The sequence below is a fragment of the Anomaloglossus baeobatrachus genome, chromosome 2, assembly GCF_048569485.1.
Source record: "Anomaloglossus baeobatrachus isolate aAnoBae1 chromosome 2, aAnoBae1.hap1, whole genome shotgun sequence".
Classification (NCBI taxonomy): Eukaryota; Metazoa; Chordata; class Amphibia; order Anura; family Aromobatidae; genus Anomaloglossus; species Anomaloglossus baeobatrachus.
In genome coordinates, this window is record NC_134354.1 from 348,670,830 (window position 1) to 348,692,887 (window position 22,058).

At 50.6% G+C, this 22,058-nt stretch overlaps 1 protein-coding gene across 2 annotated transcripts in view; it reads left to right on the forward strand.

Moving 5' to 3' along the window:
• Window positions 1–22,058, forward strand: part of TANGO6 (transport and golgi organization 6 homolog) — a 99,732-nt gene that overhangs the window by 31,703 nt on the left and 45,971 nt on the right. For both annotated transcript variants that reach the window (XM_075335993.1, XM_075335994.1), the window contains exon 7: window positions 2,272–2,345. In XM_075335993.1, the coding sequence (XP_075192108.1) occupies window positions 2,272–2,345 (74 nt within the window). The remainder of the gene's footprint in view (window positions 1–2,271; window positions 2,346–22,058) is intronic.

Below are 22,058 nucleotides of genomic sequence, written 5' to 3' on the forward strand. Positions count from 1 at the left end.
CGTTTTCCCCGCAAATTTACCTGTGGATTTGCCGCGGAAATTTCTTGAGAAATGTCTGCAATCTTTGTGCAGACATTTCCCAGCAAATCCTATGTGAAAAAAAAATAGCTGTGCGCACACTGCGGATTTTTCTCAAGAAATTTCCTTGAGAAGAATTTCTTGGGAAAATTTCTTGAGAAAATGAGCATGTCCATTATTTTCCACAGGTACCTGCGGAATACCCCCGGAATTTTACTCCATTCACTGTAATGTAATCGCGAAATTCCGGGGATATACCGCAGGTAGCAAATGATGTGCGGTATACCCCTGGTATAGCTGCGATTTACCTGCGGTAATGCTCATCGCTGCCTGCGGTTTTGCAGGAAGCAATGTCATTATGCCAGGAAGAGGAAGCGGAGCAGAGTAAACACAGACGTCACACTCCCTGGACGCCGCACTGAAGCACTTCCGTGTGACGTCCGGCGGGTGCCCGTGCAGTCTGTGTCCCGCTCCAGCCTCGCGGCTGCCTGCGCTGCAGGGTGTCAGTGTCTGCCCGCAGTGTCAGCAGCCTGTCACGCGGCAGCGCAGGCAGACACTGACACCCTGCAGTGCTGGCAGCCGCGGGGATGACGATCGCTGCTGTCAAGAGGTGAGATCATTACCTGCTGTGACGATCTCCTGCCTCCTGACGTCACCGCGGTCACTGCTGTCTATGCCCGTCTCGCGAGTGGCCCGAGACTGTCACTAGCGGTGACGTCACGGGCTCTCGCAATACTTCTGACAACGCGGCGGGCATAGAAGTCAGTGACAGCGCTGACGTCAGCAGTACAGGAGAAGATAACAGCAGGTAATGATCTCATCTATCCTCCTGGCAGCAGCGCTCGGCATCCCATGCAGTGACCTGGGCTATTGATGTTAGCTCAGGTCACTGCATTGCTCTCCCAGCCAATGGGGAACATTCTGTTCTTCATTGACTGAGACAGCGACTATGGTATGGATCGCCGTGGGACCCCCCCCCCCCCCCTTCCCTTATTGGATTACGCCGGACGTGGAATTGATTGTTCTTTTCACTAAATTGGTGAAAGAGGGAATGTTTTGGGGATTGTTTTTTCAAATAAAACTTTTTTGTTGTCTATTTTTTATTTCTTACTGACTGGGTTGGTGATGTCGGGTATCTGATAGACGCCTGACCTCACCAATCCCAGGGCTTGATGCCAGGTGACATTACACATCTGGCATCAACCCCAATTATTACCTCATTTGTCAACGCACCAGGGCAACGGGATGAGTTGGGGCGAAGCGCCAGGATTGGCACGTCTAATGGATGCGCCTATTCTGGGGCAGCTGCGGCCTGCTATTTTTAGGCTGGGGAGTGTCCAATAACAGTGGACCTCCCTAGTCTGAGAATACCAGACCACAGCTGTCCGCTTTACCTCAGCTGGTGATGCAATTTGGGGGGGACCTCACGTTTTTTGTTTTAAATTATTTATTTAATGTAAAATAACAGCGTGGGGTGCCTTCTGTTTTAGATTACCAGCCAAGGTGAAGCTGCCAGCTGTGGTCTGCAGGTTGCAGCCGTCTGCTTTACCCTAGCTGGCTACAAAAGATGGGGGGGATCTCACGTCGTTTTTTTTTTTTTTTAATTATTCATTTTATGGCTAAATACAAGGAATGGCACCCTTTAGTGCCACATGAAAGTCACTAAAGGGTGCCAGCTTAGAAAATGCAGGGGGGTGGGACATTATATAGGTCTTTCTCATCTATCTATCTATCTATTAATCTATCTATCTTTCCCTCTATCCATTATCTGTCTATCGATTTATCTATATTATTTATTGCAAAACCGCAGGGGCCAACCTGCGGTAAATCCGCGGCAAATCCGCATGCGTTTTTCCCGCGGATTTTTCCGCAGGTGCGGATATCTTCAACTCCCAGAAGTTTCTCAAGAAATTTTCTTGAGAAAAATCACTTTTCTAGTGCGCACATAGCCTAAAATGTCTTTTGCTAGTCTTTGAGGATCACTAAAAAAATATCTTGTTTCTTGATTCCCATGACCAAGATGAGTGATTTGATTGACAGCTGTTCTTGTATACATGGAGATTTTTTTTTTTACTAACTCCCTCTTCTTGATGATATATTGAGGCCCCAAACAGTGTGTCTCTATTATGCCCAAATGCCCTAATTCAGCACATGGAGAGGGGTTGGCTAAGTAGATGAATTGTTTAAGTGAGTAATTGAATATGCTGTGGTATGTCAGAATATAAAGTTGTCCTGTCTTTAACCACTTTTCAGAGAAGTCTCCAGTCGCTGGAGAAACGCTACTGTCTGAATCTGTTTTGTCACAGTGTATTGAGGACATTGTTAAGGTGAGTGGTAACCATTATTATATATACAGTACTATACAGTGTGTCCACCCATATTTTGTCCACCGCCATTAACTTGAGAACGGCGGAAGCTAGAGGCATAGACGTGGTGTCTAGGGATAGTAAAGTAGCCATGCGCTACGCTATGAAACCACATATAGCGCCACCTGGTGGAAAACAACGGCGTTAGCATTTTTATCTCTAAAACGAAACGAGATAGAGAAAAAAAGTAAAATACAAAGTTGTAGGGCATCTTCAATTCAATACGAATCGACACCTTGCATACAGAAATGCTATGATATGAAACCCATGACCTCTTCAAAACATTGAATGCTGGTCACACATATGGCGCTCATTTAACTTTGATGCTCACAGTGGCCACCGTCAGCTGCAATGCACATGTGGACTCTGGACAGCATACTGTATGTTGCTGCACATTGTGCAATATGGTAGGTGACACGTTTGCACAAGCATCTGTGATATGTCGTCGTAGGTCCTGCAATGTTGGTGGAGGGGTCGCATACACCTACTGTTTGATGTGACCTCACAAAAAGAAGTCCAATGGGGTCAGCTGAGCGTGGAGGCCACTCCACGCAGCCACCATACCCAATGACTTGTAGGATGGTCTCCATGAGGTATCGCTTCACATTCGCAGCCTTGTGAGTTTTACACGTTCTACTCATAGCATTTCTGTATGCAAGGTGGCGATCCGTATTGAATTGATGATGCCCTGCATCTTTGTAATTCCCTTTTTTTCTCTATCTCGTTCCGTTTTTGAGATAAAAATACTAACTCCGTTGTTTTCCACCAGGTGGCGCTATAGGTGGTTTCATTGCGTAGCGCTTGGCTACTTTACTATACCTAGACACCACTTCTATGCCTATAGCTGCCGCCGTTCTCAAGTTAATGGCGGTGGACAGGATATGGGTGGACACACTATATCTGTAACCAGTTTTTAATACCTAATCTGAGAGCAGCAAATTGTAGAGAGTGCCCCTGATTACAGTAATGTCTCACTTACTGAGCTTCTGTAGTTTTAATAAAATCATGTTTATTTACCATCAGAACATTATCACTAGAGGACAAGTAAATCTGCTGCAATGCTCCATATTCATGAGCTTTGTAAAACTCTGCCCCGACCACAGCTTTCTGCCTATGCCCATATTGCTTTTTTACACATTTTTTTTTTTCATTTGGTGGATGTGCCGTCTCTTTTCAAAGTGTAGTTTGTGCTTCAGTGTGTGTGTGTGTGTGTGTGTGTGTGTGTGTGTGTGTGTGTGTGTGTGTGTGTGTGTGTGTTTTTTTGTGTGCGCGCACACCCCTTCACATTTTTGTAAATATTTGATTATATCTTTTTGTGGAATACTGAAGATATGACACTGTGATACAATGTAAAATAGTCAGCTTGTGTAACTGTGTAATTTGGTGTGCCCTCTATAATTCAGGAAACAGCTATTAATGTCAAAACTACTAGCAATAAAAGTGAGTACACCCCCCCCCAAGTGAAACTTTCCAAATTGTGCCCAAAGTTTGAATCTTTTGTGTTGCCACCATTTATTTTCAAGCAGGTGTGTTTAGGGTTTTTATCATGGGGGAATATTGCCCTTTGACCCAGTTTCCAAAGGGTGGGGATCATGCTTTGTTTCAGTATAAGAAGAATACAAGGCACTCCCAAAATTGGCTGCAATCTGTATTTATTTAATGTGCATAATAGACCGTTTTCTGTCCAATATGGACCTTCCTCAGTAGCACTGAATACCAAGATAACACAAAGATCAATCCATGATTTGAATATACAAAACAAAAATGTAAATACAATTTGTATACAATATAAAGGAATTTTCCAAAAAGTGAAAAACTGTGAAGAAAAATAATAATATTAATAATAATTTCTTCATCGTTCCTTATGGGAGAGCCAGACCATGGGTGTATAGCTTCTGCCTCCGGAGGATACACAAAGTACTACACTAAAAAGTGTAGCTCCTCCCTCCTAGCATATACACCCCCTGGAACCAAATATAGCCAGTTCAATGCTTTGTGTTCAGGAGGCACACATCCACACATGCATTCTCATCTGATTTTGATTTTTGGAAAGTTTTTGAAGAAAAGCGGGTCCAAGCCTGGACTCCCGGCATGTCCCTTCTCACCCCACTGTGTCGGCGGTGCTGTTAAGGTTGATTTCAGGGCTGGAGCCCTTCATGCCGCGCTCCTTCACCATCCCCTCGGGCTCTGGCTTGAAGTGGGAGCCAGCACGGTTCTCACTGCCTTGCAGGAGACCGGTCTCCATCCGCAGCCCCTTTTGGATCCTGCCGGACGGAGCACTCATCCCTCAGGGACCTGGCCCTGCGTCTCTCAAGCTAAGTATCTGAGACGTGGTTATCAGGGGGTCCCTTGTACTTTATTGTTGGGGAGAGTGTGCTGTGTAACTATGCTGACTTTCCGGCCGGTTCTCTGGTTTTCACCGGAGAACCGCGCCGATGGTGCCTGCGCGCCGGCCGCATTGTTAAATTTAGGCCCCGGCTTCGTTTGAGGCCTACTTTCATTTTCACTGCCCCTGCATGCCAATCATGCAGAGGGACAGTGCGGCTCCGCCCAGCGGCTGTTCAGCACAGGGAAGGGACACTCCTCTCTGAGGAAAGATTCCCTCCCCTGTATACCTCCTTTGCCCTCCGGATCCCGCTCTTTGAATAGGCCCCGCCCCCTCTCCTCGCTCCGGCGCCATTTTATCAGCGTTCTCACACTGATTGGAGCTGCCTGCAGCATTTCTCTGGGGGTCCGGTCTGTGGGATCTGGAGGGCACACAAACGGTCGGGTAAGCCACAACCTCCGGTTGTGGACCTAGTTATATACTCTCTGGGGGCCATTCTACTCAGAACCCCCACTTCAGCAGCATGTCTCACACAAGGAGCAAGGCTGTACTCAATATGCACTGCATGTAAGCTCGTACTGCCTGAACCGAGCACATATCCACATTGTGATGCCTGCTCTAACATGGTGGTGCCTCAGCCTGGAGTCTCACTCCCAGTGGTCCCTCCGGCTGCTTCGGCTCCGGTGGCTGAACCCCCGGCTTGGGTAGAATCCTTCTCTAAGTCTATCTCCCAGTCCTTTGCCGACTCCATGGGACAGTTGTCCCGGACTCTGCTGAGCATGCATCAGCCCCCTTCTCAGGGCGCCTCTGCTGCTACGGCTCGCTCAGCAGAGCTCACAGAGCTCAGACCCCGTCCTCCTAAACGGAGATGCAGGGGCTCCTCTCCTTCCTCGTCCCGCGGCTCTGATTCACGAGCTGAATCACAGGACGAGGAGGATGCCTTTACTGTGGGCTCGGACGCTACCTCCATGTGCCCCATTGATCTGACCGAAGGTGATGCAGATGTTAGTGATTTGATTGCGTCCATTAATTCTGTACTGGACCTCAATCCACCAGTATCGGAGGAACAACCCTCTCTGGTAGAAAAGCACCAGTTTACATCACCTAAGAGAGCAAGGAGTGTGTTCTTTAACCACTTCAGTTTTCAGGACACTGTGACCAAGCCCAGGGCCTGTCCTGACAAACGCTTCCAAAGCGTAGTTCTGATGACCGTTTTCCCTTTCCACCAGAGGTGGTCAAGGAGTGGGCTCATTCACCGAAGGTAGACCCTCCGGTGTCTAGACTCTCAGCCCGGACTGTTGTGTCAGTGGCTGATGGAACCTCTCTTAAGGATTCCACTGACCGCCAGGTTGACCTTCTGGCCAAATCTGTATATGAAGCGGCAGGGGCCTCGTTCTCCCCGTCTTTTGCAGCAGTATGGGCTCTTAAAGCCGTCTCTGCCTCTCTGGAGGAGATGCATTCCCTCACCAGAGACTCTATGCCCGAAATGGTTGCCTTAACTTCCCAGGCTTCAGCCTTTTCATCCTATGCCATGTCTGCCATTCTGGAGGCTTCTCACCGCACGGCGGTGGTTTCGGCTAATTCCCTCGCTATACGCAGGATCTTGTAGCTGCGAGAGTGGAAAGCAGACGCTTCTTCCAAGAAGTACCTTGCTGGGCTCCCATTTGCTGGGTCCCGGCTGTTCGGCGAACAACTGGATGAAATCATTAAGGAAGCTACTGGCGGGAAGAGTACTTCCTTGCCACAAACTAAAACCAGGAAACCTGTCCAGGGCAGGAACCAGTCGAGGTTTCGTTCCTTTCGTTCCTCCAACTGGTCATCCTCTAAGCCCTCGGCCTCGTCCACTAACTCAGCCAAGGACCGAAAACCCAGCTGGCGCACGAAGCCGCGTCCTCAGAAGTCCGCAGGAGCCGCTGCCACTAGGGCAGCCTCCTCTTGACTATCTGGCCGCGCCAGCAACGTCCTTGGTCGGTGGCAGGCTCTCCCACTTTGGCGACGTGTGGTTTCAACACGTCTCCGATCAGTGGGTGCGGGATATCATCTCCCACGGCTACAGGATAGAATTTTCTTCCAGCCCGCCAAACAGATTTTTTCTGTCCACTCCCCCCTGCTCCAAGGCCGCCGCCTTCTCGCAGGCCGTGGCATCCTTGCAGGCCAATGGAGTAATTGTACCGGTTCCCGCCCGGGAACGGTTCAGAGGTTTCTACTCAAACCTCTTCCTAGTCCCCAAAAAGGACGGTTCCTTCCGGCCCATTCTGGATCTCAAGCTTCTCAACAAGCATGTTCAGGTGCGGCATTTTCGCATGGAGTCTCTGCGATCAGTCATTGCCTCAATGACCCAAGGAGATTTCCTAGCATCCATCGACATCAGAGATGCCTATCTGCATGTGCCAATTGCAGTTTCACACCAGCGTTGGCTACATTTTGCAATCGGAGAGGAACATTTCCAATTCGTGGCTCTCCCCTTCGGGTTAGCCACGGCCCCTCGAGTATTCACCAAGGTCATGGCAGCAGTGGTTGCGGTTCTGCACCTCCAGGGTTTGGCAGTGATTCCTTACCTGGACGACCTTCTAGTCAAGGCTTCATCCAGTGCAGACTGTCAGCGGAGTGTCTCGCTCACTCTCGCCACTCTAGTCCAGTTCGGGTGGCTTGTCAATCTACCCAATTCCACTCTGACTCCGACCCAGAGTCTCACGTACTTAGGGATGCAGTTCGAGACTTTGCCGGCACTTGTAAAGCTGCCCTTAGTCAAACAGCAGTCCCTCCATCTGGCGGTGCGCTCTTTACTGAGGTCTCGCCGTCACTCCATCAGGCACCTAATGCAGGTGCTGGGTCAGATGGTGGCTTCAATGGAAGTGGTTCCCTTTGCCCAGTTCCATCTGCGTCCCCTGCAGCTGGACATTCTCCGCTGTTGGGACAAGCGGACTTACTCCTTGCACAGGTTGGTGGCTCTGTCGCCACAGACCAGGGGCTCCCTTCAGTGGTGGCTTTGGCCCCTCTCTCTGTCTCAGGGACGTTCCTTCCTGGCCCTGTCCTGGATGATCCTCACCACGGATGCCAGTCTAATCGGCTGGGGAGCAGTATATCTCCACCACAGAGCGCAGGGCACTTGGACTCAGTCCGAATCAGCCCTCTCGATCAATGTGCTGGAAATCAGAGCTGTGCTTCTAGCTCTTTTAGCCTTTCACCATCTGTTGGTGGGCAAGCACATTCGAGTCCAGTCAGACAACGCAACAGCAGTTGCCTACATCAATCACCAGGGCGGGACACGCAGCCGCCTGGCAATGTTGGGGCTTCAACGCATCCTTCAGTGGACGGAGGACTCCAAGTCCACCATATCCGCAGTCCACATCCCAGGCGTGGAAAACTGGGAGGCAGATTATCTCAGCCGTCAGACCGTGGACAGCGGCGAGTGGGCTCTGCATCCGGCAGTGTTTCGGACAATCTGCCGCAAGTGGGGCACTCCGGAAGTGGATCTAATGGCATCCCGGCACAACAACAAGGTTCCGGTTTACGTGGCTCGCTCCCACGATCCTCAGGCCTTTGCAGCGGACGCGCTGGTTCAGGATTGGTCCCAGTTTCGTCTGTCTTAAGTGTTTCCCCCTCTAGCTCTCTTGCCCAGAGTCCTGCGCAAGATCAGAATGGAGGGCCGTCGGGTCATCCTCATTGCTCCAGACTGGCCCAGGCGAGCTTGGTATCCAGACCTGCTCCACCTGTCCGTAGAGGTGCCGTGGCATCTTCCGGACCGTCCAGACCTTCTCTCACAAGGTCCTTTTTTCCGTCAGAATTCTGCGGCTCTCAGATTGACGGCATGGCTCTTGAGTCCTGGATCTTGACGACTTCTGGTATCCCTCCTGAAGTCATCTCCACTATGACTCGGGCTCGGAAGTCTTCCTCTGTCCATGATATATCACAGGACCTGGAGAATCTTCCTGTCCTGGTGTCGCTCTTCCGGCCATGCTCCTTGGCCTTTTTCCCTGCCGACCCTTCTGTCCTTTTTACAGTCCGGTCTGCAGCTAGGACTATCCCTCCCTTCCCTCAAGGGTCAGGTCTCGGCTCTGTCAGTATTGTTCCAGCGGCGTATCGCCCGACTGGCTCAGATGCGCACCTTCATGCAGGGCGCATCTCACATCATTCCGCCTTACCGGCGGCCTTTGGATCCCTGGGACCTTAATCTGGTCCTCACGGCCTTGCAGAAACCCCCTTTTGAGCCACTTAGGGAGGTTTCTTTGTCTCGTCTTTCACAGAAAGTGGTCTTTCTAGTGGCCATAACCTCCCTCAGGAGAGTCTCTGATTTGGCTGCTCTTTCTTCGGAGTCACTTTTTTGGTTTTTCATCAGGACAAGGTGGTTCTCCGTCCGACTCCGGACTTTCTTCCTAAGGTGGTATCTCCTTTCCACCTTAACCAGGATATTTCCCTGCCTTCCTTTTGTCCGGCTCCTGTTCATCGCTTTGAAAAAGCGTTGCATACTCTGGATCTGGTGCGGGCGCTCCGGATCTATGTGTCTCGCACCGCTGCTCTTAGGCGGTGCACCTCTCTTTTTGTGCTGACCTCAGGTCGGCGCAAGGGCCTTTCGGCTTCTAAGCCGACCCTAGCTCGTTGGATTAGGTCGGCCATTTCCGATGCCTACCAGTGTTCTCAGGTGCCTCCCCCGCCGGGGATCAAGGCACACTCGACCAGAGCTGTCGGTGCCTCTTGGGCTTTCTGGCACCAGGCTACGGCTCAGCAGGTCTGTCAGGCTGCCACTTGGTCTAGTCTGCATACCTTTTCGAAGCACTACCAAGTGCATGCTCATGCTTCGGCAGATGCGAGCTTGGGCAGACGCATCCTTCAGGTGGCTGTCGCCCATTTGTGAAGTAAGGTTTCGCCTACTTCTCAGTTTTCTGTTTATTCCCACCCATGGACTGCTTTGAGATGTCCCATGGTCTGGGTCTCCCATAAGGAACGATGAAGAAAAAGAGAATTTTGTTTACTTAACGTAATTTCTTTTTCTTATAGTTCCGTAATGGGAGACCCAGCACCCTCCCTGTTGCCTGTTGGCAGTTTTCTTGTTCCGTGTGTTTTCTTTGTCGCTCCATTGGGAGACCCAGACAATTGGGTGTATAGCTATTGCCTCTGGAGGCCACACAAAGTATTACACTTAAAAGTGTAAGGCCCCTCCCCTTCTGGCTATACACCCCCAGTGGGATCACTGGCTCACCAGTTTTGTGCTTTGTGCGAAGGAGGCAACACATCCACGCATAGCTCCACTTTTTAGTCAGCAGCAGCTGCTGACTATGTCGGATGGAAGAAAAGAGGACACATATAGTGTCCCCAGCATGCTCCCTTCTCACCCCACTGTATGTCGGAGGTGTTTGTAAGGTTGAGGTACCCATTGCGGGTACGGCGGCAGGAGCCCACATGCTGATTCCTTCCCCATCCCTTTTTACAGGGCTCTGGGTGAAGTGGGATTTACCGGTCTCCAGGCACTGAGACCGTGCTCCATCTACAGCCCCTGGAGAAGATGCTGGATGGAGCGGAGTACATCAGGGACATGGCCCTGCTTCCTCAAGGTACTCTGTGTCCCCGTGCATTTGGCGCTCACACCGCAGCATGCTGGGTGTTGTAGTGCGCCGGGGGACATCAGCGCTGCGGCGCCTGTGCCATGGCCTCATTCAGCTTTGCTGAAGCAGGCTCACTTATGGGAATTGGTCGCGCCGGCCGCTGGGACTGCGGCGCGGCTGGCACTTGTAGTGCGCCGGGGACTTCAGCGCGGCCTGCGCTTTTACGGCGGCCGCGCTGATAACTAGAGTCCCCGGCTTTTGCGGCCTGCTTCCGTTCGAGCGGCCTGATTCCGTTCGTTCCCGCCCCCAGACCTGCCAGTAAGGAGAGGGGCGGGACGCTGGCCACTTCTATGAATCAGTCGCGCCGGCCGCTGGAACTGCGGCGCGGCTGGCACTTGTGGTGCGCCGGGGACTTCAGCGCGGCCCGCGCTTTTACGGCGGCCGCGCTGTTAACTCGAGTCCCCGGCTTCTGGGCCTAGTCTCCCTTCGTTACCGCCCACAGCCCTGACAGTCAGGGTAGGGGCGTGACGCTGCATAGAGCAGAGCTGAGAGCTGGAGTATGTTTTGCATACTCCACCCCTCTCACTGTGTGCACTGTGCATCCGGATTCCCGCACTTTCTCAGGCACGCCCACGGCTTCCTTCTCTACAAGGACACCGGCAGCCATTAGTGTCAGTTTCTGTACGATACAGAGACAAGTGTGGAAGACCCTGGCATTCTGATAGTCACACAATCGCTGTAACAGGCGTTAAGCAGCACCTGTGGTGCTAACCCCACTAGTGCAGAAGTGCACTTATAGATATGCTTGTACTATATACATTGCACTGTTTGGTCGCACGTTGTATATACCCTCCTGGATTATGCGGAGGAGTTATCAGCATATTCTCTGTGTAAAACAAAGGTGCAGAACCACATGTTTTTCTATACAGCTGGTACAGCATGTACGGCTATACGGCCGGCAGGTACATAGACTCCCATTGTATGCACTAATGGCCAGGGGATGAGGACGGTGTCTGCAGTATTTACTGACAGTTTTTCTGAGACTATGGCTATGATACTAGAAGCCTAGCAGTCCGGACATGTCTCTCACAATATGGGCACTGTTGAATCATTGATCCATGGCCCCCCTCAGTGTGAATAACTAACAGCTCCGGGAATGTCACACGCATCCCAGAGTCACGGCTCTGCACGGACGTCAGTCCCAGACAGCCTAAGTGGGCTCGCTATGAGCGGCCTCGGTTTCATCAGGGTCCTAACAGAAGGACTCGCTGTGTAATGAGGCGGAAGTAGCGGCTCAGGATTCTGATCCTGAGACCGCTCTCAATCTGGATACACCTGATTGTGACGCCATAGTAAATAATCTTATAGCGTCCATCTATAGAATGTGGGTTATTTCTCACAGCTCCTCCAGTGGAGGAGTCAGCTTCACGTATTTTTCTGGACCACTCTGCCTTCAGAGAGGCAGTCCAGGAACACCACGCTTATCCAGATATGCGCTTCTCCAAACGGCTTAGGATACACGTTATCCCTGTCCCCTGACTTGGTCAAGGACTGGACCCAATGTCCCGAGCGGCATCCTCCAATCTCCAGGCTTGTAGCTAGATCCATAGTTGCAGTGGGAGATGGAACTGCAAACTCAAAGATGCCACTGACAGACAGATGGATCTCTGGTCGAAAGCCATCTATGAGGCTGTCGGCGCACCGTTGGCTCCGGCATTCTCTCTCTTGGGGCACTCCAAGCTATTTCAGCTTGTCTTACACAGATTGACACGGTTACACGTACATCTGTGCCGCAGGTGGCATCCTTAACCTCTCAAATGTCTGCATTTGTTTCTTACGCGATTCAGGTTGTCCTGGACTCTGCGAACCGTGCGGCGGTAGCCTCCGCTACTCCGTGTTTTTAAGCAGAGCCTGGTCTGCTCGTTAAGTGAATGGAAGGCAGATTCTGCTTCCAAAAAAGGTTGCCTAACCAGTTGCCTTTTTCTGCTGACCGACTGTTTGGTGAGCGTTGGATGTAACAATCAAACAGTCCAGGGGTAAGGATTCATCCTTTCCTCAGCCCGGACACAACAAACCCCAACAGAGCAAGAGGCAGTCGGGGTTTTCGGCCTTTTCGAGGCTCGGGCAGGTCCCATTTTTCCTCGTCCAATGTGGACTCAAAAGGATCAGAGGAGCTAAGATTCTTAGCGGGCTCAGTCTCGCCCAAAAAAAGCGACAGTCTGAAAACCCGCTTCCAAGGCGGCTTCCTCATGACTTGCGGCCTCGGTCGGTAGCAGGCTCTCCCGCCTTGGCGATATTTAGCTGCCATAGGTCAATGACCATTGAGTGTGAGACATTCTGTCTCACGGGTACAGGATAGAGCTCACTTCTCGTCCTCCAACTCGATTCTTCAGAATTTCTCCACCTCCCGGCCGGGCCGCTGCTCTTCTGCAAACAGGGTGCACTCTATAGGCAGAAAGAGTGATGACCCCCGTTCCTCTTCAGGAACAAGGTCACGGTTTTTACCCCAAATTCTTTGCGGTACCTATAACAACGGGCCGTTCCGTCCCGTTCTGGATCTAAAAATGCTCAGCAAGCTCGTGGACACCAGGCGGTTCCGGATGGAATCCCTCCGCCATGTCATCGCCTCAAGGTCCCAAGGATATTTCCTAGCATCATTAGGCATCAAGGATGCTTATCCACACGTGCCGATTGATCCAGAGCACTAGCGTTTCTACGCTTCGTTATAGGAGACGAACACCCTCTGTTCGTAGCTTTACCTTCCGGCTAGCGACAGTCCAACTGGTCTTCGCCAAGGTCAGGGCAGCAGTAGTCACAGTCCTGCACTCTCAGGGTCACTCTGTGGTCCCGTATTTAGACGATCTACTTGTCAAGGCACTCTCTTAGGAAACATGCCAACACTGCCCGAACGTTGCGCTGGAGACTCTCTAGAGTTTTGGGTGGATCATCAACTTTTTAAAGTCAGATCCGACCCCGACCCTATCGATAACATATCTAGGCATAGAGTTTCTTACTCTCTCAGCGATAGTGAAGCTGCCGCTAGACAAACAGCATTCACTACGGGCTGCAAGCTCTTCTTTAAGAACCAGTCGCACACATTGAGACGCCTCATGCACTTCCTACGTAAGATGGTAGCAATGGAGGCAGTTCCTTTCGCGCAGTTTTACTGCGTCCACTACAATGGGACATTCTCCGCCAATGGGACGAGGAGTCGACGTCCCTCAACAGAGTCGTCGTTCTTTCTCAGGCGGCCAAGGAATCTCTACGGTGGTGGCTTCTTCTCACCTCTTGGTCAAAAAGAAGGTCCTTCCTATCCCCGTCCTGGGCGATAGTTACGACAGACGCGAGTCTATCAGGGTGGGGAGCAGTTTTTCTCCACTACAGCGCTCAGGGTACGTGGACTCAGCAAGAGTCCACTCTTCAGATCAATGTTCTTGAACACAGAGCAGTGTATCTTGCCCTACAATCCTTCCAACAGCGGCTGGAAAGCAAGCATATCCGACTTCAGTCGGACAGCTCCACAGCGGTGGCATACATCAACCACCAAGGAAGAACGCGCAACCGGCAAGCCTTCCAGGAAGTCCGGCAGGTTCTGATGTGGGTGGAAGACACGGCATCCACCATATCCACAATTCACATCCCAAGTGTGGAAACTAGGAAGCTGACTTCCTAAGTCGCTGAGGTGGGGCCGAAAGAGTATGGTCTCCTCACCCGGACGGGTTTCAGGAGATCTGGCGCCGCTGACAGAGGCCGGACGTCGATCTAATGGCGTCACGGCACAACAACAATGTGCCAGCTTCATGGCACGGTTTCACAATCATCGAGCTCTGGCGGCAAACGCCTTAGTTCAGCATTGGTCGCAGTTCCAGCTACCTTAGGTGCCACCTCTGGCATTGTTGCCCAGAGTACTGCGCTAGATCAAGACCGACTGCGGCCGCGCCATCCTCGTCGCTACAAATTGGCCGAGGATGTTGTGGTACTCGGTTCTGTGGTGCCTCACGGTAGGCTAACCGGGGGCACTACCAGACCAATCAGACTGGCTGTCTCAAGGGCCATTCTTCCAGTTGAATTCTACGGCCCTCAACCGGATGGTGTGGCATTGAGTCCTGGAACCTAGTGTCGTCAGGATTACCTCAGGACGTGGTTGCCACCATGAGACAGGCTAGCATACCAACGTCCGCCAAGATTGACCACAGGACGTGGAAGATGTTCTTATCTCGGTGCTCGGCGCAGGGTGTTTCTCCCTGGCCGGTTGCATCGTCTATGTTTCCTTCCTTCCTGCAATCTAGGTAGGAAAATGGGTTGTCGCTCAGTTCCCTTTAGGGACAAGTCTCAGCGCTATCTGTATTTTTTCAGAAACGACGACTTCCTCAGGTACGCACGTTCCTACGGGGAGTTTGTCTTCTCAGCACTCCGTACAAGCGGCCGTTAGAGCCCTGAGATCTGAACAAGGTTCTAATTGCTCTCCAGATGCCGCCTTTCGAGCCTTTGAAGGATGTCTCCCTTCCCGTTTTTCACGGGAAGTGGCCTTCTAGTAACGTTCTCGTCTCTTAGGAGAGTTTCCGAGCTAGCAACGCTCTCATACAAACTCCCTTCCTGGTCCTTCACCAGGACAGGGTAGTTCTGCGTCCGGTTCCGGAATTTCTCCCTAAGGTGGTATCCCATTTTCATATCAATCAGGATATCACCTCACCTTCTTTGTGTCCTCGTCCAGTCCATCAATTTCAGAAAGATTTGCAATCTGTTGGTTCTGGTGAGAGCACTCAGGTTCTACTTCCCGCATGGCGCTCCTGCGCCACCCGGATGCACTCTTTGTCCTTGTCGCTGGTCGGCGTAAACAGTCGCAAGCTTCCAGATCCACCCTTGCTCGGGGGCTCGAGGAACCAATTCTTGAAACCTACAGTTCTACTGGGCTTCTGGTTCTCTCAAGGCCGAAGGCCCATTCTACCAGAGCCGTGGGTGCATCCTGGGCATTACGGCACCAGGCTACGGCTCAGCAGGTGTGTCAGGCACCCACCTGGTCGAGTCTACTTACTTTTACCAAGCATTATCAGATGCATACCTACGCTTCGGCAGACGCCAGCCTAGGTAGATAAGTCATTCAGGCGGCGGTTGGCCACCTGTAGGAGAGGGCCGTTTGACGGCCCTATCATGAGGTATTCTTTTACCCACCCAGGGATTGCTTTTGGACATCCCAATTGTCTGGGTCTCCCAATGGAGCGACAAAGAAGAAGGGAATTTTGTTTACTTACCGTAAATTCCTTTTCTTCTAGCTCCAATTGGGAGACCCAGCACCCGCCCTGTTTTCTCGGGGTTTTTCTGTTTTTTCGGGTACACATGTTGTTCATGTGGTATGGTTCAGTTCTCCGATGTTTCCTCGGATTGAATTGGTCTTTAAACCAGTTATTGGCTTTCCTCCTTCTTGCTTTGGCACTAAAACTGGTGAGCCAGTGATCCCACTGGGGGTGTATAGCCAGAAGGGGAGGGGCCTTACACTTTTAAGTGTAATACTTTGTGTGGCCTCCAGAGGCAATAGCTATACACCCAATTGTCTGGGTCTCCCAATTGGAGCTAGAAGAAAAGGAATTTACGGTAAGTAAACAAAATTCCCTTCTTCACCGGCTGTTGTTGTAGACAGAGGCTCCGGTTGTTCCGGTTTTTTGCTCTATTTCTACTTGTGGGTGGCTGTCCTCCTTCAGCTTTTGCACTAAACTGGCTATATTTGGTTCCAGGGGGTGTATATGCTAGGAGGGAGGAGCTACACTTTTTAGTGTAGTACTTTGTGTGTCCTCCGGAGGCAGAAGCTATACACCCATGGTCTGGGTCTCCCAATATGGAACTATAAGAAAAAGAATTTACGGTAAGTAAACAAAATTCTCTTTATTTCTTATATACTAAACAATATTTGATTCACAGAAAAAACATAGTGTAGATGTTAGTAAACTATGTATGAAGGAAGAAAAACGGGGAAAGAAAAAAAGGGGGGGGAAGGGAGAAAGAGGAGGAGAAAGGAAGAATTGAAAAGTGAGACGTAAGGCTGCTTTCACACTACGTTTTTTTAACATGCGTCATGAACGGGTTTTTTTTTTTTTTTTTGCTGCAAAAGCGGATCCTGCTTTTACAGCAAAAAAACGCATGCAAACGCATGTATTATTTTGCAGGATCCTGTCACTTTAAGTTTATGGGCGGGCATTGGAGTCATGTGATCGGGAGTGAGGGGACCTGAACGTGAAAGACTGGGAGCCGGCTTCTGACAGCTGTGGAGTCTCGTAACCAAGGTAAACATCGGGTAACTTGCTTGGATACCCGATATTTACATTGGTTACGAGCGTCTGCAGCTGCTAGGAGCAGGGCTGCCTGCTCCCTGCACACGTAACCAAGATAAACATCGGGTAACTAAGACTGCGGTTACCCAATGTTTACCTTGGTTACGAGCGTCCTCCGCTCTCAGGCGGGGGAGAGTGGAGAGAGAGGGAGGGGGAGTGAGGGAGGTGGAGAGAGAGGGAGAGGGAGGTGGAGAGAGGGGACTGATCACCCGAGGCTGGTTTCTGGGCATGCTCAGTAGAGCAAGTAGGATCCTGTCTATCAGCATGCCAGCTTTCACATGCGTTTGCATGCAGTATAGTCAGGATCCAGCAATTTGCAGTATTTGGACGCAGCTCAAAAACGCTACAAGTAGCGTTTTTGAAAAAAGTTAAAAAACTGCAAGTCGCTGGATCCTTACTATAACGCACGCAAACGCAGGTGAACGCATGTTAACGCGAGTCCATTGCAAATGCATTGAAATGAAAACGCATTTGCACTGGATCCGTTTTTGCGTTAAAAAAACGTTCATGACAGAAGTTAAAAAAACGTAGTGTGAAAGCAGCCTAAGCTGAAAGGAACAGGAAAGAGTGGGAATGATTAGTATGATTATGTGGGATGATAGATGGGGTATGTGTTTAGAATATTAGTGTAAACTGTATATGTAGGGGAGCAAATTGAGGGCGTAATGAGGTGGTAATGGAAGGTATAGTACAACTAATGTGGAGTGATAAAACAAGATAGGTATAAATGGGTATGACAAGGAAATGTAGATGTAAATAGAGGACGTATGTATACAGAAATAGATAGATATATGGAGTGGTTCAGTATAGGAACAGCCATAGAGGGTGTAAATATGTATATATACATGTGTGAATGTAAAAGGGGAGGAGAAAATAATAAGAAGAAATAGAGATGATGCATAATGTACAAAAGGGATTAAAATGTAATAATTGTAATATGATAGGAAATGTGAATGGGTGTTGTGTAAATATAGGCATCAGTAATATGGAGGTATGTGTATGAGATGAATCGTATATATGTATATGTAAAGGTGAATGTAGGAGATGTATTAGACATGATGTATAGAAGAGGTTATGTGTAGTGAATTAGCAGAGATCAGGAAGTAGGAGACTTAAGAGGAAGCAAGGAGGAAAAACGCGAGAGAGGTGGCACATGAACGGAGGAGCTATCTGCAGTGGGTGATAGAATCACTAGCGCCAGTGTGCTTATGTACCGCCCTGGGGCTCGGCCAGCTGCCGAGCCGCTCGGATCCGTGCTCATCGGTGGGGTCGCTCGAGGTCCTCATGGACCCGGGGGTCACGTCGCTCTGAAAGGGGGTTGGCGCTACACGTAGGGACTTCGGTGGAGTGGTCCACTGCCGGAGCCGCGGTTGTTTGTAGGGGGAATTTGAGTTTGTGACGCCACCCACGGGTTGTGGTGAATGAGATGGACACCACCGCTGCCGTTGACTAGGCTCCCGGGGACTGTGTTGCGCAGCTTGGTGTTGACCCCTCCGTGGGTAGGGGGATGATAGTCCCGGGGGCCCCAGGGAAGGGGCTGGGGCGGGGGAATGGATGATGCTGGCGTGTCGGTGTGGTGCGGCGCGGTGCGCGGCCCGAAGGCACTATTGTACTCCCTATTACAAACATGCCGGAGTCTCTGGTAAACCAAACGGGATGGTGAACGGTGCCCGCAGCCGGCTGCAGTTTTCCCCTTATCAGGTTGGTGGTTTCCGCCTTTCTCCTGCACCTTACTTATGTAGAAAACGTTGACTCCTATGCCTAAGCAACGGTTGTCCGCTCCCCGGCTTGGTATGTACCGGGAGAGCCCTCTTTGCCCGCAGATGCTGGCCCCTCTAGTCTCTATGCCTGGGCGGTGGCTTTACCCTAATGGTTGGGCTGTTGTCTTCACTCGGGTCTTAGGTGGGATAGGTCCTAAAGGCCAGTCCTCAATCAGTTGATTTGACTCAGCCTGGTTGTTTCTGGGCCTCGTACTGGGTCTGAGTACCCCTCCTGGTGCTCTGGTTTCCAATCGGTTCCCCGGTTCGGAACCGGCGGGACACCGCCCGTCCCCAGTCCCTACGGTTCCACCGGCTGTAATCCCAGCTCCTGCAGGCGGCCACCAACGTCTGCCTCCTTGCCAGAGGTGACTGGGCTCCAACCCAGACACCTGGTGTAGACTATGGCAGACATAGGCACAGGTCTGCCCTTGAACTTCACTCCACTCCACTTCACTGTCAAGACTCATCTCCACTCTAGTTTTGGGCAGTACAAGAAACAAACAGTGGTCCTGCACCAACCGCGTGTTACCTGCGGTACCACATGCGTCCAGAGAAAGGGTGCCGATGCGATCAATCCAGAGCGAGGGTGCCCGTCAGCATGAAGAATCCAAGGGGAGCAGGTAAGATAAGAAAAGACCGCACTCCATCCGCTGTGCTGGAAGAACATTTATTTCAAAAGGTGCATGAGTAAAAAGCTGGAGGCAACCTGTAAGCCGGCTCCTGAAGGGGGACGACGGCCGTTTCGCCTACTGATTAGGCTTCCACCAGTGGACCCGTGGAAGCCTAATCTGTAGGCGAAACGGCCGTCGTCCCCCTTCAGGAGCCGGCTTACAGATTGCCTCCAGCTTTTTACTCATGCACCTTTTGAAATAAACGTTCTTCCAGCACAGCGGATGGAGTGCGGTCTTTTCTTATCTTACCTGCTCCACTCTAGTTTTTCCCACCTCAGGGCCTGTGAGCTCCCCGGTGAGTGGAGCCAACCGCCTGGCTCTGCCCCCATAGTGTGAACATCAAACCCGGAGGGTGGTGACAAGGTTTTGTAGTTTGGCTGCTGTCACCTTTTTAAGAGGGGGGCGGGGTGTGCATGGGACTACCCGTGACAACCTGGCTATTCCAGTGCGTCACACTTACCATAGGTGGAGTGGAGTTCAGCGTCGGGTGATTAGCGCGGTATCTACTGCTGCATGGAAGCCGCCATGACAGTGGCCGGGAATCCCAGAACTAAATAGGCGTGTTAGGGGTACGGGGGTGGTACTTGAAATGACGTCAGGCCGCGCATGCGTGATCTAGGGCAGGGAGCCTGCTGTGGCTGGAGAGTGAGTCTCTCAAACTGCGCATGCGTGCTGTCCTCTGTATGGATGATATGCAGGTAAGGTGCCCGGGAATGGTGTAAGGCTGCGCACGCGAGCAGCCATACTGTGATAGGGACTTCTGGGCTTTCTGTGCAAGCAAAAGGAGGCTTGTAGAAGAATCCAGGTATTTTGTAGAGGCTGTATTACAGCAGCTTGTGACTCCAAGGTGGTGGTGCTCAAAGTAAAAGGATGAAGGCAATCGACATCACAAGACGGGATCAATATTTTTTCTAGAAAAAAAAAGAGAAAACATGAGTTAGAAAATAGCCATATACAAAGTTGTTGTCATGAACAAAACTCTATTAGAGAAAATGAAGTTCACAGAAAGGACTGCAGTTCATATTCCGGATTTAGACCCCTGGGGGCCAAAGTGCTGAGTTCATGGATCCAGTATAACTCTCTTTTATTGAGGAATTTGACAATATCGCCACCCCTCCTGGGGGTGTTAATATGATCAATCACCTGGAATTTTAGTTGTGAAATTGAATGACTGGCATTTTTAAAATGTTACGGTATGGGTAAAAGGAGATTCTCACATCTGATAGTGGACTTGTGTTTGGATATGCGGTCTCCTATATGTTGGGTGGTCTCACCCACATATAGGAGGCCGCAGGGACACTTGATGATATAAATCACATTCATAGACTTACAAGTGAAATAATTCTGTACGGGATATCTTTTCCCAGTGTGTGGATTGTGGAAACAGGCCCCTTTCTGGACGTTATTACATTGGGGACAATTCCGGCAAGGGAAAATCCCGAATCTTGGTGTGCCTAAAAATCTTTGTTTTTGGAATTTTGAGAATGGGACCCACATCTGCCCTGATAAGTTTTTCCTTGATATTGGGTGGTCTCTTGTAGCATGGTAGAAATGGGACTTTAAACTCAGGGACGTTCGGGTACCCCTGTGTTAAGATGTGCCAGTTTTTCTGAATTTTTTTCTGCCCCCTTTTACATTCACACATGTATATATACATATTTACACCCTCTATGGCTGTTCCTATACTGAACCACTCCATATATCTATTTCTATATACAAACGGCATCTATTTACAGCTACATTGCCTTGTCATGCCCATTTATACCTATCTTGTTTTATCACTCCACATTAGTTGTACTATACCTTCCATTACCACCTCATTACGCCCTCAATTTGCTCCCCTACATATACAGTTTACACTAATATTCTAAACACATACCCCATCTATCATCCCACATAATCATACTAATCATTCCCACTCTTTTTCCTGTTCTTTTCAGCTTACTTCTCACTTTTCAATTCTTCTTTCTTTCTCCTCTTCTTTCTCCCTTTCCCCCCCCTTTTTTTCTTTCCCTGTTTTTCTTCCTTCATACATAGTTTACTAACATCTAAACTATGTTTTCTTCATCGTTCCTTATGGGAGACCCAGACCATGGGTGTATAGCTTCTGCCTCCGGAGGACACACAAAGTACTACACTAAAAAGTGTAGCTCCTCCCTCCTAGCATATACACCCCCTGGATAACCAAATATAGCCAGTTGAATGCTTTGTGTTCAGGAGGCACACATCCACATTCATGCATTCTCATCTGATTTTCATTTCATTTTAAAGAGTTGGAAGAAAAGCGGGTCCAAGCTGGACTCCCGGCATGTCCCTTCTCACCCCACTGTGTCGACGGTGTTGTTAAGGTTGATTTCAAGGCTGGAGCCTTACATGCCGCGCTCCTTCACCATCCCTCGGGCTCTGGCTTGAAGTGGGAGCCAGCACGGTTCTCACTGCTTTGCAGGAGACCGGTCTCCATCCGCAGCCCTTTCAGGACCCTGCCGGACGGAGCACTCATCCCTCAGGGACCTGGCCCTGCGTCTCACAAGCTAAGTATTGAGACGTTAGGGGGGTCCCTTGTACTTTAATGTTGGGGAGAGTGTGTTTTTGTACTATTTGTGACATTTCCGGCCGGTTCTCCGGTTTTCACCAGAGAACCGCGCCGAGGGTGCCTGAGCGCCGGCCGCATTCTAAAATTTAGGCCCCGGCTTCGGCTGCGGCCTAGTTTCGTTTTCAATGCCCCTGCATGTCAGTTATGCAGAGGGACAGTACGGCGCCTCCCCACCGGCCGTTCAGCTCAGGGTAGGACACTCCTCTCTGAGGAGATGTTTCCCTCCCCTGTATATCCCCTTGGCCCTCCGGTTCCCGCTCTTGGGCTAGGTCCCGCCCCCCCTCCTCACTCCGGCGCCATTTTATCAGCGTTCTCACACTGATCGGCGTTGGCTGCTGCATCTCTGCAACCTGTCTGGGGGTCCGAGCTGTGGAATCCGGAGGGCACACAAAACGGTCTGGTAAGCCACAACCTCTGGTTGTGGACTTTGTTATACACTCTCTGGGGGTCATTCT